The sequence below is a fragment of the Ammospiza nelsoni genome, chromosome 8 (genome assembly GCF_027579445.1).
Source record: "Ammospiza nelsoni isolate bAmmNel1 chromosome 8, bAmmNel1.pri, whole genome shotgun sequence".
Classification (NCBI taxonomy): domain Eukaryota; kingdom Metazoa; phylum Chordata; class Aves; order Passeriformes; family Passerellidae; genus Ammospiza; species Ammospiza nelsoni.
In genome coordinates, this window is record NC_080640.1 from 32395367 (window position 1) to 32410988 (window position 15622).

The 15622-nt window shown below is 60.9% G+C and overlaps 1 protein-coding gene across 1 annotated transcript; it reads left to right on the top strand.

The window, feature by feature from the left end:
* ADAM8 (ADAM metallopeptidase domain 8) lies at window positions 1-15418 on the top strand. The gene is made up of 21 exons (XM_059477199.1): window positions 1-61; window positions 1080-1186; window positions 5563-5639; window positions 5798-5876; window positions 6165-6241; window positions 7716-7902; window positions 9015-9080; window positions 9168-9236; window positions 9785-9954; window positions 10040-10121; window positions 10590-10738; window positions 11739-11916; window positions 12519-12608; window positions 12797-12992; window positions 13351-13450; window positions 13516-13702; window positions 13788-13865; window positions 13944-14028; window positions 14116-14230; window positions 14311-14524; window positions 14658-15418. The coding sequence occupies exons 1-21, from the start codon at window positions 1-3 to the stop codon at window positions 14811-14813; spliced, it is 2523 nt and encodes an 840-aa protein (XP_059333182.1). The 3' UTR covers window positions 14814-15418.
* The last annotated feature ends 204 nt before the right edge of the window (window positions 15419-15622 follow it).

The window sequence follows — 15622 nt, forward strand, 5'->3', positions numbered from 1 at the left end:
ATGGCCCCGCCGCTGCTGCTGCCGCTGCTGCCGCTGCTGCTGCTGCCGCTGCCGGCCCGCGGTGAGCCGGGGTCCGGGAGGGCGGGCGGGCGCTTGGGGGGCGATGGAGGCACCGGGATGCGGGCACGGGGATGCTTTCCCCACGGAGGCGCCGGGATGCGGGCACGGGGATGCTCCGCTGGAGGGGGACGATGATGGGGAAGGGACGCCCGGGCCGGGCTCGCTCCCACCGGGATGCTCCCGGTGCCTCCCGGGCCGCGCGGGCGCCTCGGGAAGGCGACAGGAGGGTGACAGGGAGGTCCCCCCGGCCACCACTTAAACGCGGTGTCCCGGGACTCATCTGGCTCCGGGCGCCCTCGGAGGGAGCGTCCAGCGCCGTCCGACCGCGGCGTTCGGGGCTCCCGGGAAAAGCAGAGCGTTTGTGGCAGGAATTCTCCGCTCCGGCATCCAGGCAAGGCTGGGAGGGGGCTGAGCCAGCCAGGCACCAGCCGCGCTCCCCGGCAGCCCCCACAGCCGCCAGACGCCGAGTCACACGCGGTGCCATCACCATGGGGAGCTGGAAAACCTCTCCCTGTATCGCCGCACCGAGGATCTGGGATCCAGATCCCTTTTTGGGGTTTCCAGCCCCAAAGGGACTTGCTGGCTCTCAGGTGATGCTGAGAAACCCAGATCCCTTTTTGGGGTTTCCAGCCCCAAAGGGACTCGCTCGCTCTCAGGTGATGCTGAGCGCTCTGAGTTGCGTTCCCAGCTGATATTTGAGGATTTGCTCTTCGGGGTCATCCCAGCACCTTTACGCTGGCTGGTCTCGTTGTCCCCTAGCCTGACACCCGAGGGAGCGGCGTGTTGGACAGGGAGGGAGGGTTTAGGGTGGATTTCAGGGAAAGGCTCTTCCCCCAGGGAATGGTCCCGGCCCCGAGGCTGCCAAAGCTCCAGGAGGGTTTGGACGCCGCTCCAGGGATGCCCAGGGTGGGATTGTTGGGGGTCAGGAGCTGGGTCAGTGATCCGTGTGCGACTCGGGATGATATCCCGTGCCCCGGTGGTTCCCGGGCCTCTGTCTCAAATCCCTTGGGCTTTTCCAGGCTCCAGGGCCGGGCCGGAGGAGCTGCCGCACGTGGAGCGCTACGAGACGGTGCTGCCGCGGGAGCTGCCGGTGCCCCGGGCCAAGAGAGAGCTCTCCGCGCCTCCGGTGAGTCCCAGGGGAGGCGCCCGGGGGGATGCGACCGGCAGGGACCTTGTCCCACCACCGGCCTCAGAGCGGGACCCTGGACCAACATTTTGGCCAGACCCGCTCAGTCCTGCCCCCAAAAAATGATGTGCTGCCCCTTTCCTTGCCTTGGAGATGCCGGAGCAGTGGATCAGATCAGCTTTTCTGGGCAGTTTGGGGTTTAATCAGGACCTGCAGAGCGGGGCTGCTTTCTCCGGTGCTTTTTTTGGAGACGTGACCCAGCGGTGCCACCTCTTGCAGCCCTGCCGTGATCTGGTGACATCTGGTCTTTCCTTAAGGAGGGGTTTGCAGAGCCTCGTGGAGCCGTAAGCACTTTTCTTGCTGTGTTTGCTGAAGTTGGGGCTTTTTTTTTGTCCTCAGGGACGGAGAAATAAGAATCAGAAAGTTGCAGAAATCCACATGAAAGCAAAGCAGCGCTGTTTTTCTTGGGAAACCTGGCAATTTGGGGGAAGGAATGGGGTTTGAGTCAGGAGTTTGGAGTGCCTGACCTCAAAGTCACTTTCCTCATTGCCTCACAGTGAAATTCAGCCAATTTTTTTGTTTTAAATTCCTTTTCTAGCCCCAAAAAGCACCGATTTTAGCGCCTGGAGGCACGGAGGGACCGGGGACACGCATCCCCCAGTGCCTTACAGCACGTTCCTCTGTGATTCAAACCCTTCCTGATAAGCTAGCTTCAAAAACACTCCCCAAAGCATCTGTTTTCCCTGCTCCAGAAACCTAAACTTGTCCACGAGATAAACATTCCCCGGGCTATTTAGAGACGCCATCTGTGCCGGGCGTGCGCCGGCACCGAACCCTCGGCAAGGGGAGCTCTCCCACCCCGAGGGATCCCTCTGGAGAGGACATCTGCCATGAGCTCCGTGCCTGGGCACTGCCACGGGGGCTGTCTGATGGCTGGCACCTGGGTTTGGTCTTGGCTTGGGTGGTTCTTGGACATCCCAAACCTGCCTTGTTCAGGGTAGGGACTCTCCTGCTTTCCAAGACCTTGGAAAGAGGTTAGGTTTGCTCTCCTGGTCATCTGGGTGGAGAAGAAGCTCTCAGCAAGGTTTGGCCACCACCAAGCCCATGTGAGACGGAGATGGGTGGGCTCCACACTGGCTCCTCCTGTAGCCAGGATGGATGCAGACCACCAGGAGCTGGTTCTGGGGCTGGAGTGGTTGGGACACATGGGATTGGTCCAGCAGGTAGAGGTTGAAGCAGACCAGCAACCCCGAAGTTCATCCCTGCAGGCAGGGTGGAGCCCTGGGGTCTCCTGGTGCCACCCTCCCCACCAGCCCAGCAGGGAGAATGGCACAGCCAGGATCTTCATGGAGAGGGCTCTGGAAAAGTGTGCAAGGCCTCTTGGCTCTTCCCAGCTGAGTTGGGGTGGGATGGGACATCCCAATCACATCCCAATCCCATCCCATCCCACCCCATCCCATCCCCATCCCATCCCCATCCCCATCCCCATCCCCATCCCCATCCCCATCCCATCCCCATCCCCATCCCATCCCCATCCCCATCCCCATCCCCATCCCCATCCCATCCCCATCCCATCCCCATCCCATCCCATCCCATCCCATCCCATCCCATCCCATCCCCATCCCATCCCATCCCATCCCATCCCCATCCCATCCCATCCCCATCCCATCCCCATCCCCATCCCCATCCCATCCCATCCCATCCCCATCCCATCCCATCCCATCCCATCCCCATCCCCATCCCCATCCCCATCCCCATCCCATCCCATCCCATCCCATCCCCATCCCATCCCCATCCCCATCCCCATCCCCATCCCATCCCCATCCCATCCCTATCCCATCCCATCCCATCGCATCCCATCCCATCCCATCCCATCCCATCCCCATCCCATCCCCATCCCCATCCCCATCCCCATCCCCATCCCATCCCATCCCATCCCATCCCATCCCATCCCATCCCATCCCATCCCCATCCCATCCCATCCCCTCCCATCCCATCCCATCCCATCCCATCCCATCCCATCCCATCCCATCCCATCCCATCCCATCCCATCCCATCCTATCCCCATCCCCATCCCCATCCCCATCCCATCCCATCCTATCCCCATTCCATCCCATCCCATCCCATCCCCTCCCCATTCCCATCCTATCCCATCCCATCCCCATCCCATCCCATCCCATCCCATCCCCTCCCCATTCCCATCCCCATCTCACCCCATCCCCATCCCCATCCCATCCCATCCCATCCCCGTCCCCATTCCCATTCCCATTCCCATCCCATCCCATCCCATCCCATCCCATCCCATCCAATCCCATCCCATCCCCATCCCAAGCTCTCCGAGTCTCTCCCTGGGAGCAGCTGGCAGAATTCCCTGTCCTGTGCTGTCCCTGTGCTCTGCTGAGCTGGCTCACACGGCCAGGCCGCTCTCGGGGCTGCTCCCAGAGCTTTCCCATCTGGAGCCCTTGCCCAGCCCGTGCTGGTGAGGCCGGGCTGATTCACAGCAGCTTCTGCAGGACGTTTATTTGAAACTTGCCCTGCGGTCGTCTCCCTGACCCAGCAGCCCCTTCCAAGAGCTTTCCTGCCATTCCTTCAGAGCTCTTCGGGCCTTGGGGCTGCCAACAATAACAAAGGATGGCTTTGTTGGGACAGACGCTGTTCATGAGAGAGGAATTTTCTGTGGATGCAAACCAGGGAGAGTGAGGGCAGCTGAGTGCCAGGCAGAGCCTCTCACCTGGCCCTGCTGCTGGCACTGAGTCAGCAGAGCTCTCCACTCAGCCTGGCTGCCTCCAGGGTGCAGATCATCCCCTCGGGAATGCTGAGCCATGGCATGACAGCCAGCACTGCCACCCTCCCCGGGGAGAGGCAGCACACCTCATCCCTGAGGAATGCTGGCCCCATGGGAAAGGTTGGCTCTGCCTTTGGCTGGGCTCTCTCCACACCTGGATTGGCAGGAGATGAGGATCTGCCCTCAGGAGAGGTGGATGTGCCCTCAGGAGAGGTGGATGTGCCCTCAGTGGAGGAGGATGTGCCCTCAGGAGAGGTGGATGTGCCCTTGGGAGAGGTGGATGTGCCATTGGGAAAGGTGGATGTGCCATTGGGAAAGGTGGATGTGCCCTTGGGAGAGGTGGATGTGCCCTCAGGAGAGGTGGATGTGCCCTTGGGAGAGGTGGATGTGCCATTGGGAAAGGTGGATGTGCCCTCAGGAGAGTGGATGTGCCATCAGGATGTGCCCTCAGGAGAGGTCTCAGGCCCTCAGGAGAGGTGGATGTGCCCTCAGGAGAGTGGATGTGCCATCAGGATGTGCCCTCAGGAGAGGTGGATGTGCCCTCAGGAGAGGTGGATGTGCCCTCAGGAGAGTGGATGTGCCATCAGGAGAGGTGGATGTGCCTCAGGAGAGTGGATGTGCCATCAGGACAGGTGGATGTGCCCTCAGGAGAGGTCTCAGGCCCTCAGGAGAGGTGGATGTGCCCTCAGGAGAGGTGGATGTGCCCTCAGGAGAGGTGGATGTGCCATTGGGAAAGGTGGATGTGCCCTCAGGAGAGGTGGATGTGCCCTTGGGAGAGGTGGATGTGCCCTCAGGAGAGTGGATGTGCCCTCAGGAGAGGTGGATGTGCCATCAGGAGAGTGGATGTGCCCTCAGGAGAGTGGATGTGCCCTCAGGAGAGTGGATGTGCCATCAGGAGGTGCCCTCAGGGGAGGTCTCGGGTCCCTCTGGCAAGGGCACAGCCTGGCACAGGACCGTGGCTCTTTCCCAGTGATTCCAGCGGGATGGAGGCTCTGCAGGTGGAGATCTCAGGATGACCCAGAGGGAAACACTTTTCCTGTAGGAACATCTCCATCCTGGGGGTTCAGGGCTCAGCTGGCAGAGCCGCCCTGGCTCGCTCCCACTGGGATTGGGGACGCAGCGATGCCAAAATGTGCTCTGAGGCCGAGGGGAGGCAGTTCCCCAAACGTGCTGTGGTGTGTCAGATCGGGCAGGCAGGAAAAAGTTTCTGCTGATAAGAGCCACGGGGATCTTTGTGGTTCAGCTGGTGAGTAAGAGCTGAACTCAGACCCCAAAAAAGGAGCTCTGTGCCTGGTGAGGAGGAAAGCTCAGTCCCTGGCAGGGCCATCTGCAGCCATGTGTCAGACACGGGAAACCAGACTCTGCTGACTCGTCTCCTTGCTGGTGGCCTGTTCCCCGGCTCAGGATGTGTGGGGATTTGCCTGATTGCCCACAGGCTCTCTTCTTTCTCTTCTGATTTCCTGTGTCTTTGCTGCGTGCCCGCAGGCTGAGCAGCTCCCTCAGCAGAGCAGCCCCTTTCTGGGCAGGATGGGGCCCCTCTGGAGCAGCTCTGGAGCTGCTGAGGCTCTGACGGCTCCTCTCTCTCCTGCAGAGCACCTACCCAAGCCATGTCCTCTATGGCATCCGTGCCGAGGGCAGGGAGCACCTCCTGTGGCTGGAGAGGAACAGGTGAGGGCAGGGTGGGGGTCCCTTCTCCTGGTGTCACTGCACTGCTGAGCTCAGCTCAGCCCAGAGCGCTTTGTCCCCTCCTTGCCAAGCCCACCCGGGGGTGTCACAGCCCCCAAATGCTCCCCCAAAGCTGCTGATGTCCCCTCCCCACCCCGCAGGGCCCTGCTGGGGCAGCACTACACCGAGACTCACTACTCTGCAAACGGCTCGGAGATCACGGAGCAGCCGGACACACAGGTATGGCCTGGGGACACACAGGTATGGCCTGGGGACACACAGGTATAGCCTGGGGGACACAGGTATGGGCTGGGGACACACAGGTATGGGCTGGGGACACACAGGTACAGCTGGGGACACACAGGTATGGGCTGGGGACACACAGGTACAGCTGGGGGACACACAGGTATGGGCTGGGGACACACAGGTATGGGCTGGGGACACACAGGCACAGCTGGCTGGGGGGAGCAGCTCTCCCACCCCTGGGGTGCCAGGGCAGCCCCACAGCTGTGCCCCCTGTCCCTGCAGGATCACTGCTTCTACCAGGGCCACGTGCGGGGACAGCCCGACTCGGCAGCGAGCATCAGCACCTGTGCAGGGCTCAGGTGAGTGGAGCCCTGCTCGGGCTGGGGACAGCTGGGGACAGCTGCCAGCCTGGGCACAGGGCACGGTGACACAGGGGGACAGAGCCACGGTGAGCCAGGGTGGCAGAGCTCCGGTGAGCAGAGTGACGGAGCCCTGGTGAACAAGGGTGACAGAGCCCAGGTGACCCAGAGTGACAGAGCCCCTGTGAGCCAGTGACAGAGCCCTGGTGATCCACTGACAGAGCCCTGGTGACCCAGAGTGACAGAGCCACGGTGACAGAGCCATGGTGACACAAGGTCACAGAGCCCAGTGACCCAGGGTGACAGAGTCCCGGTGACAGAGCCCTGGTTACCCAGAGTTTCAGAGACCTGGTGACACAGTGTGACAGAGCCCCTGTGAGCCGGTGTGACAGAGCCCTGGTGTGACAGAATGACAGAGCCCTGGTGAGCTGGTGTGACAGAGCCCTGGTGACAGAGCCCTGGTGACACAGGGTGACAGAGCCCCAAGGACCAGAGTGACAGTGCCCTGGTGACAAAAGTGACAGAGCCCCAGTGTGACAGAGCCCCGGTGTGACAGAGCTCTGGTGACCAGAGTGACAGAGCCCTGGTGACCCAGAGTGACAGAGGCCTGGTGAAATGGTGTGACAGAGCCCCTGTGAGCAGAGTGACAGAGCTCTGGTGACCCAGAGTGACAGAGCCATGGTGACACAGGGTGGCAGAGCCATGGTGACACAGGGTGACAGAGCCCTGGTGACACAGAGTGACAGAGCTCTGGTAACCCAGAGTGACAGAGCCCTGGTGACACAAGGTGACAGAGCCTAGTGACCCAGGGTGACAGACTCCTGGTGACAGAGCACTGGTGACCCAGAGTTTCAGAGCCCTGGTGACACAGAGTGACAAAGCTCCAGTGAGCAGAGTGACAGAGCCATGATGATCCACTGACAGAGTCCTGGTGAGCCCCAGTGTGACAGAGCCCCAGTGACAGAGCCCCGGTGAGCAGAGTGACAGAGCCCAGTGACCCAGGGTGACAGAGCCCCAGCTCAGCTTTCCCTGCGGAAGGGACAGTGACATCCCTGTTCCTGCTGGAGCTGCTGCCCCCGGCAGGAAAGGCTCCCGGCTCTTTGGGGTGACAGTGGAGCCCTGAGCCCCCCGGAGCTCCGGGCAGGAATGCCCTGGCTGGATCCATCCTTAATTAAAGGATCAGCTGCCGAAGCCCAGGACATTCCTGCTGCCTGGAGCACTCCCAGTGAGTGACACTTGTGCTGCTTGTCCCCTCCCAGCCCTGCAGCCGCTTTGGCAGCTGCGTTTATTGGGAATCCCAGAACGGTTGGGGATGGAAGGACCTTAAAGCCATGGGCAGGGACACCTTCCACTAGACCAACAATCCCAGGGATGGGGCACCGACCACGGGCACTCCTGTAGATCTGTCCGTGGGCTGCCTGTCCCCCAGCCTGACGCCTGCCCTCTGTCTGTCTGTCTGTGTGTCCGTCCCCAGCGGGTTTTTCCGGGTGAACGGGACCACGTTCCTGCTGGAGCCGCTGGACGGGGCTGTGGCCGGCCGGCACGCCGTGTACCGAGCCGCTCGCCTGCGCGGCAAGCGCGGCACCTGCCGGGAGCCCGGCGCCAGCCTGCAGTACGACCGAGAGCCACAGATCCCCGCGGCCATGAAGCTCTACCGATGGGTACGGATGGGATGGGACGGGATGGGACGGGACGGGACGGGACGGGACGGGATGGGATGGGATGGGATGGGATGGGATGGGATGGGGATGGGGATGGGATGGGATGGGATGGGATGGGATGGGATGCGATGGGATGCGATGCGATGCGATGCGATGCGATGCGATGCGATGCGATGCGATGCGATGGGATGGGATGGGATGCGATGGGATGGGATGGGATGGGATGGGATGGGATGGGATGGGATGGGATGCGATGGGATGCGATGGGATGCGATGGGATGCGATGGGATGCGATGGGATGCGATGGGATGCGATGGGATCCCTGCTCCTTCCTGAGCCTGTCCTGGGAGGGAGGAAGGGGTTCTGAGCATCTCTGCCATGATCCTGTCCCATGGGGTGGTGTCAGTGCCCCAACACAGGGTTTGTGGTGGGAAGAGGTCCCTGGATCTTGTGCCATGAGCAGGAGCATCTGTGATCCTGCAGAGCCTGGTGGGGTATCCTATGGCATTTGCTGGCAACCCAATGAGGTGTGAGAGAGTGATGCTTATCTTCCTATCAGAATTATCATCTTATCAGAATTAACATCTTATCAGAAGGCTAATTAATTGCTTTATTATACTATATTATTCTATACATCTAAAAACTGAACCTCCAAGCACTCCACTCTGCACACAATGCACAGAAGCTCATGACTGTCACCCCACAGTCCTGACACACACTCTTGGCCCTAACAGGCCTTGTAGCAAAACCCCATCACTTTGGGTAAACAATCCCCATATTGCATTCTGTTTCTGCACAAACACAGGCACAGCAAATGAGATAAGAACTGTTTTTCCTTTCTCTGGGGTTCAGAGAATGTGAATCCCAGAAATATTCTTGGGAAGAATTGTGCCTTGCTTTTCTCTGTGAGGAGAAATGTGGGGCTGCAGCATCCCAGCATCCGCAGGCTGGAAGAGGTCTGTAACCCAGCAAAACAACATCCCAGAGCTGAGCTAGGAGACCTGCTGACCTTGGGAGGCCCTCCAGGACCCAGCACACTCCCCCATGGGATGTGGGGCAGCGGGTGGCTTGGCAAGCTGGAAGCTGAGCCCTCCTTTCCTCTTCCCTCTCAGAAATCAGGTCCGGTCCAAAAAGGTCCCCGGTACGTGGAGCTGGTGCTGGTGGCAGACAACCAGGAGGTAAAGTGGGCAGAACGGTGCTGGGGGTTTGCTGTCGCACCTGCAGTGGGGAGCTCACCTGGGAGCCTCTCTGTGTCCTCCCCACAGTTCAGGAAGCACAAGGACCTGCGCACGGTGCAGAACCGCATGAAGGAGATCGTGAACCACGTGGACAAGGTGAGCCCAGGGCTCTGGATCCCCCTCCCAGCTCCGCTGTGGGCACAGGGGAGGTGGCACAGAGCCTGGCACGGCTGGGGTGGTGGAGCTGGAGCCAACCTCAGCCCCACAGAGTGACCACATCCCTCCATGTGTTACCCACCCCAACCACATGTGCAACGTGGACATGAGTACTCAACTCTGTCCACAAGGGAAATTTTGTCCTGTAATCCCTGGGAGCCCATCCCGTGGCCACTCTCAGGCTGCTAACAAGGGGAGGGATGCACTGGGCCATGCTGACTTTCCTGGTGGCTTTGCTCCAGCCCCAGTTGTTGGTTAGCAGTGTGGGAGACACACCCCAGCCTCCACCAGCCAAGAGAGAGCCCAGAGGTTTGGGGGGCAATCCTGTGTCCATGGCCACCCCAGCTGGTGTCATTTATTGAGGTGACAGAGGTGACATTGCTCAGTGAGGAGTGTCCTGGGCTGGGCTGCAGCTCCTGGGGCAGGTGGGACCTCCCTGCTCTGCTGCAGCCCCAGTCCAGGCTCCCTCTGGCTGTGTCCCACCCCAGCTGTACCAGCCCCTCCGCCTGCGGGTGGCCCTCATTGGCCTGGAGGTGTGGAACCACAGGGACAAAATCACCGTCAGCCCCAACCCCGAGGTGACCCTGGACAACTTCCTGCACTGGCGGGAGTCGGAGCTGCTGAGGAAGAAGCCCCACGACAACGCCCAGCTGATCACGTAAGGACATGGTGGGGGGACACCTCCCTGTCACCCTCCCAGGGCAGGTGGCCATGGTGGCATCTCCATCATCTCCATCCCACAGGGGCGTTGACTTCCATGGCAACACCGTGGGGCTGGCCAAGAAGCTGGTGATGTGCACCAGGGACTCGGGCGGCGTCAACCAGGTGGGTGCTGTGCCCTGCCCTCCCTGCACTGCCACCAGGGCCACCCCCTCCTCCAGCTGTCCCCCTCTGCAGCCTCACAGCTGGATTTGGTCCCTGGCATCTCCATCCCCTAAGTGACTGATGCCCAGAGAGGTGCTGGGGCTGTGGACATACAGCTGGGTACCTGTGGTACCTTTGGTGCACTTGGGAAGCCTCCCAGAAAAGCTCCATGGACACAGGAGCTGGGATTTTAGGAGTCTGTCAGGGACTGGCTGTGCTCCTCCTCTGGGACCTGTGATCCCCCAGAACCACCACAAAGAATCACTTTTGGAGCAGTCTAAGCTCACTGTCAGCCCTGAGAGACCAACCTGGGCCTCTTGAGGGACCATGTCCAACTTGTGTCTTCCTTTACCTGAGCGTGGCAGTGTGAGGAGACACATGGAGAAGCCAGAAGGGCCCCTAACCCAGGCTGGGCTCCTTGTCCCACAGGACCACAGCACGAACCCCATCGGAGCTGCCTCCACCATGGCCCACGAGCTGGGGCACAACCTGGGCATGTCCCACGACGAGGACGTCGCCGGCTGCCGCTGCCCTGTCCCCAAAGCTGACGGGGGCTGCGTCATGGCAGGGAGCGTGGGGTGAGTGAAGGGGACAGGGGGACATCCCTGGGCTGCAAAAACACCCAAAGACAGGGTGTCCTGAGGGGGTGGAACCAGTGAGATGGTCAGGTCTGGGTGGACATTTCACCCCACCTCACGTCACTGCATATCATTGTCACTGCTTTGTAATGAAGGGATGGGACTGTTTTCAGGCTCAGAACCATTTATTGCTCAGATAAACATCAGTTTCCGAGGCTGTGAGATTTTAGAGGAGCAAGCACTCAGCCATAGCTCAAAGCAGTCACAAGTTCCTTGTTACAAGGCAATACAGAACTTTCTAACCCAATGGACAGATGCCACAAGGTTCATTTTGCTTTTCTAACTCATCATCTTTACTTCCCTGTGGATACTTTTGCCCAATGGCCTTCTGCCACACTTATATGCTTCTATTATAACTTCTAAACTCTCAGTTCACCCCATACAATCATACCCTACCTTATAAACCCTTCACCATCTTATCAATGCAGTTTTCTATATTATAAACCCTTCACCATCTTATCAATGCAGTTTTCTATATTATAAACCCTTCACCACCTTATCAACAGTTTTCTACATTATAAACCCTTCACCATCTTATCAATACCATTTTCTATATTATAAATACTTTACCATCTTATCAATGCAGTTTTCTACATTATAAACCCTTCACCATCTTATCAATACATTTTTCTATATTATAAATACTTTACCATCTTATCAATACAGTTTTCTACATTATGAACCTTTCACCACCTTATAAGTGCAGTTTCTCACTTAGGGTACAGAAACACAAGTTTATTATTTTTCTGCTTAATGTCTGTATATTTTATTTTTATATCAATCCAAGCTTCTCCCAAGGCCGCACATCAACCCCTTCGGTGCCTGTGGCAGTTCCTATTTTTCCGATTCCCATGACCACAGATGCTTCTGAGTGGATGGGTGTCCCTCCCGCTGCCCCCGGGGCTCTCCGCTGACCGTGTCCCGTTCTGTGCCCCCGCAGGCTGGTGTACCCCAAGCTCTTCAGCCGCTGCAGCGAGCAGGACATGTGGCAGTTCCTGGGGGACCCCCGCACCAGCTGCCTGCTGAACGCGCCCCGCGCCGACGAGCTCTACGGGGGCCCGGTGTGCGGGAACCAGTTCGTGGAGCGGGGAGAGCAGTGCGACTGCGGCACGCCCCAGGTGGGGATGCCCTCCCGAGGTGGCCAGCAGGGACCTTAGAGCTGTCTGGTTCCTGATGCTCCTGCCAAAAAATAACCGGCGGAGGATGTTCGTGTGTGCCCCCGCTTCGTGTGGCTGGCTGTGATTTTAGCCTAGGAAATATGGACATCCCCTCGTGTCCTCCAAAGGTGTCGTCCCTCCAGGAGGGAACATCAGGGCAGGCTGTTCTTTCAAGAGTTGTGCTCAGCTGCTCCTCACCCCTACCAGAATGTTGGAATTAAGACAGACAGACAGACAGATAGGCAATGCCTCTGGGATCAATCCCTGAATGTTCCCTGCCCCAGGGAGCACAGAAATCCTCACTTTTTCTCCTTGTGCAAAGGGAACCAGCTCAGGCTCCATCTTTTGAAAAACTCCTTTCTGGCCCTTTGGTTTGGTGTTGGTAATGGAGATAAAGAGGCAGCAGGAATGTCCGTCCCCACCTGGAATGTTGTTGTGGTTTTAGCCCGTGGTTTAACCCTGCTATGGGCAGCTGGTGACTTAGCAGCCTGGTCCCCTCGGAAAGGAAGGAAAGGGTCCTTCAGGGGCTTCCAGGAGGGTTTAATTCCATCCCTGTCCCGCAGGAGTGCTCGGACCGCTGCTGCAATGCCACCACGTGCCAGCTGAGAGAGGGAGCCGAGTGTGCCCGCGGGGAATGCTGCCAGGACTGCAAGGTACTGCCGCCCGAGGGAGCAGCTCCGCAGGCTCCTAACCCGGGGCAGAGCCGGTCCGAGCCCTGGCGGAGCGGCTCAGTCGGTAGCCGAGCGCCTGGATCCAGGGTGTGCTGGGAGGCGTTTCCCAGAGCGGTGCCTGGAGAAGTGAGAGCATCCAGGCAGAGCTGACCCCGCTGCTCCCCGTGCAGGTGAAGGCTGCAGGGACGCTCTGCCGGGCCAGCAAGAACGACTGCGACCTGGCCGAGCACTGCAGCGGCCTGAGCGCCGAGTGCCCCGAGGATGTGTTCCAGGAGAACGGCATCTCCTGCCAGCACGGCAGCGGCTACTGCTACAACGGGGCCTGCCCTTCGCACGGCGAGCAGTGCCGGGCGCTCTGGGGCGCAGGTAGGGCCCCTTCCCTTCCCTTCCCTTCCCTTCCCTTCCCTTCCCTTCCCTTCCCTTCCCTTCCCTTCCCTTCCCTTCCCTTCCCTTCCCTTCCCTTCCCTTCCCTTCCCTTCCCTTCCCTTCCCTTCCCTTCCCTTCCCTTCCCTTCCCTTCCCTTCCCTTCCCTTCCCTTCCCTTCCCTTCCCTTCCCTTCCCTTCCCTTCCCTTCCCTTCCCTTCCCTTCCCTTCCCTTCCCTTCCTCCTGCCCCACCAGCTGCGGGATGTGCCTGCAGCCCCCGGGCCAGCGCATCGCCCGGCTGTGGTCCCTTCTTGCACCCCAGGATCCCAAACGGGATGACATTTTCCGTGTGTCCCGCAGAGGCCCAGGTGGCTCCCGACGTCTGCTTCAAGCAAAACAGCGAGCAGCACGTTCACCTGCACTGCCTGACCGAGTACGGCAAGCAGCCCTGCAGCCCCAAGTAAGGACGGGGGTGCGGGGGAGCCCCAGCCCGGCCGGGCCGCGCTCACGGCTCTGTCCCCGCAGGGATGTCAAGTGCGGCACGCTGCTGTGCCTGAGCGACAAGACCCAGCCCATCCTGGGCACCGGCTACTACTCCTTCGGCTACTACTTCGGCCGCTTCAAGTGCAAGGCGGTGATCGCGGGCAGCGACGCTGGTGAGGCGGCCAAGCTGCGGCTGGTGCCCACCGGCGCCAAGTGCGGCGAGGAGATGGTGAGAGCCGAGCGGGGCCGTGCCGGGCCGGGCAGGGTGAGCACCGGCCCCGGGACAGCCTCAGAGACCCCCTGTCTGCCCCCAGGTCTGCTACGCCGGCCGCTGCCAGAACCTGCTGGTCTACGGCGACAAGAACTGCTCGGCCAAGTGCAACAACCACGGGGTAGGCGGTGCGATGGCCCCTCCCGGAGGTGCCGCTGTGGCACTGCCACCGCCCTGACCCGCTCTGTCCCCTCCCCAGGTGTGCAACCACCGGCGCGAGTGTCACTGCGACCCGGGCTGGGCAGCGCCCTACTGCGAGCAGGAGATTTCGGGCATAGCCGCAGGTGGGTGCCGAGGAGGGGGCCTGGGGAGGGGGCTGGCACCGCTGCCGGGTGCCGCTCCTTCACCAGAGCCCGGTTTGGTCCCCGCAGGCAGCGGCGGAGCGGTGCTGGCGGCCGGGCTGGCCGTGCTGGCCCTGGCCGGGGTCGGGCTGGCGGGCGGCGCGGTGCTCCTGAGGGCCAGGGCGGCGCGGCGCTCGCACAAAGGGTAACTCATTCCCGTCCCGGTGCTGGGGGCTGAGCTCCAGGGGTGCCCGAGCAGCCCCTCATGGTGCCCGTGTCCCACAGGAGCTCCAGCGGGACTCCCTCCGGCCTGGCCAACCCGCTGTTCCTGGAGGGCGGCCGGGCGCGGCCGGGTCGCCGGCAGCTGAGCCGCGGGGACATCGGCCAGCCCAGCCTGCTGAGCAGCACGGCGGCCCCGCGGGTCACCCGGGCTCACAGCCCCGTGCTGGCCCCGCGGCCACCGGGGCCGCCTCGGTGCCTCCCGGAATGGCCCCCGCAGGTAACCCCACCTTCCCTCCCGATGGCCCCAGTCCCACCTGTGCGGTGGCTTGGGGGGGATTGGGGACCCTTCCTCCCCCCTGCCCCTCCGGGTCCCTGCCCAGGTGAGGCAGTCGGGTCTCTCCTCTCGCCAGGCGAAGCCGAAGCCGCCCAGCAAACCTCTGCCAGCGCTGAAGGGCAAAGCGCCGAGCCAGGGCGAGGGGCCGCCGGTACCGACCCTCCCACCGAGCCCCTTTCAGCGGTGTCCCCCGCCCAAGGTGGCCCTGAAGCCGCCCCCGGGCAGGAGGTGACCAAGGATGCTGCGAGGAGCGGCACCGCTGGCGGGTGGCACCGCTGGGGAGCCATGGTCTCGCTGCCACCCTTACTTGAATCGCCGGCCGGAGCCTCGGGCCGTGCCCGGGCTGGGCACCAGTGTTTACAGATCCTCGAGTTGTGCCTTAATGGACTCGGCAGCCTCAGGGGGAGCCGCCAGCCGGGGCTTCCCAAGGAAACCAGGAGACGGGACAATGCCAGCTCCTGGTTTGGGGCACCAACCCACGCTGGCCCAGGCTCTCCTGTGCCCTGGGAGCTGCTGCCTTCTTTCCCGACGTCCTGAATGTGTCCTGGAGCTCCTGGCACCATGGGGCAGGAAGAGAACAGCTCCGTGGGGACCTGCCCTGGCTCTGTGGGGACATCACACAGGGGAATGTCACCCAGGTCAAAGCTGGGCTTGGCCTCCCCACGGGGCCTTTATCTCTGGAGTTATTCCTTAAGTGTTCAAAAGGGAATTCCCTGGGAGCCGTTTTACTGCAGCCATTTATTTATGACCCTCATGTGACCATTTTGAGCCACTTGCTGTAAAACCAGGCCTCCCATTTTTGATATAATTTAGGTTCAAGGCTTTTATACCAATAAAGACTGAAGGAAGAGGTGTCATGGGGTGTGTGTGGGCAGGAGGGCACAGCAGGGTGGTAGCAGGCAGGGAGCTGTGCGGGGATCACGGAATGGGGAAAGGGTGGAGCTGAACTCCCCACTCCAGGGCCAGAGCCACAGGGGACAAATTGCAGCACATTTTGCCAGGCAGGCAGAGCCAGGCTGCCCCAGGATGCTGCAGGGAGTC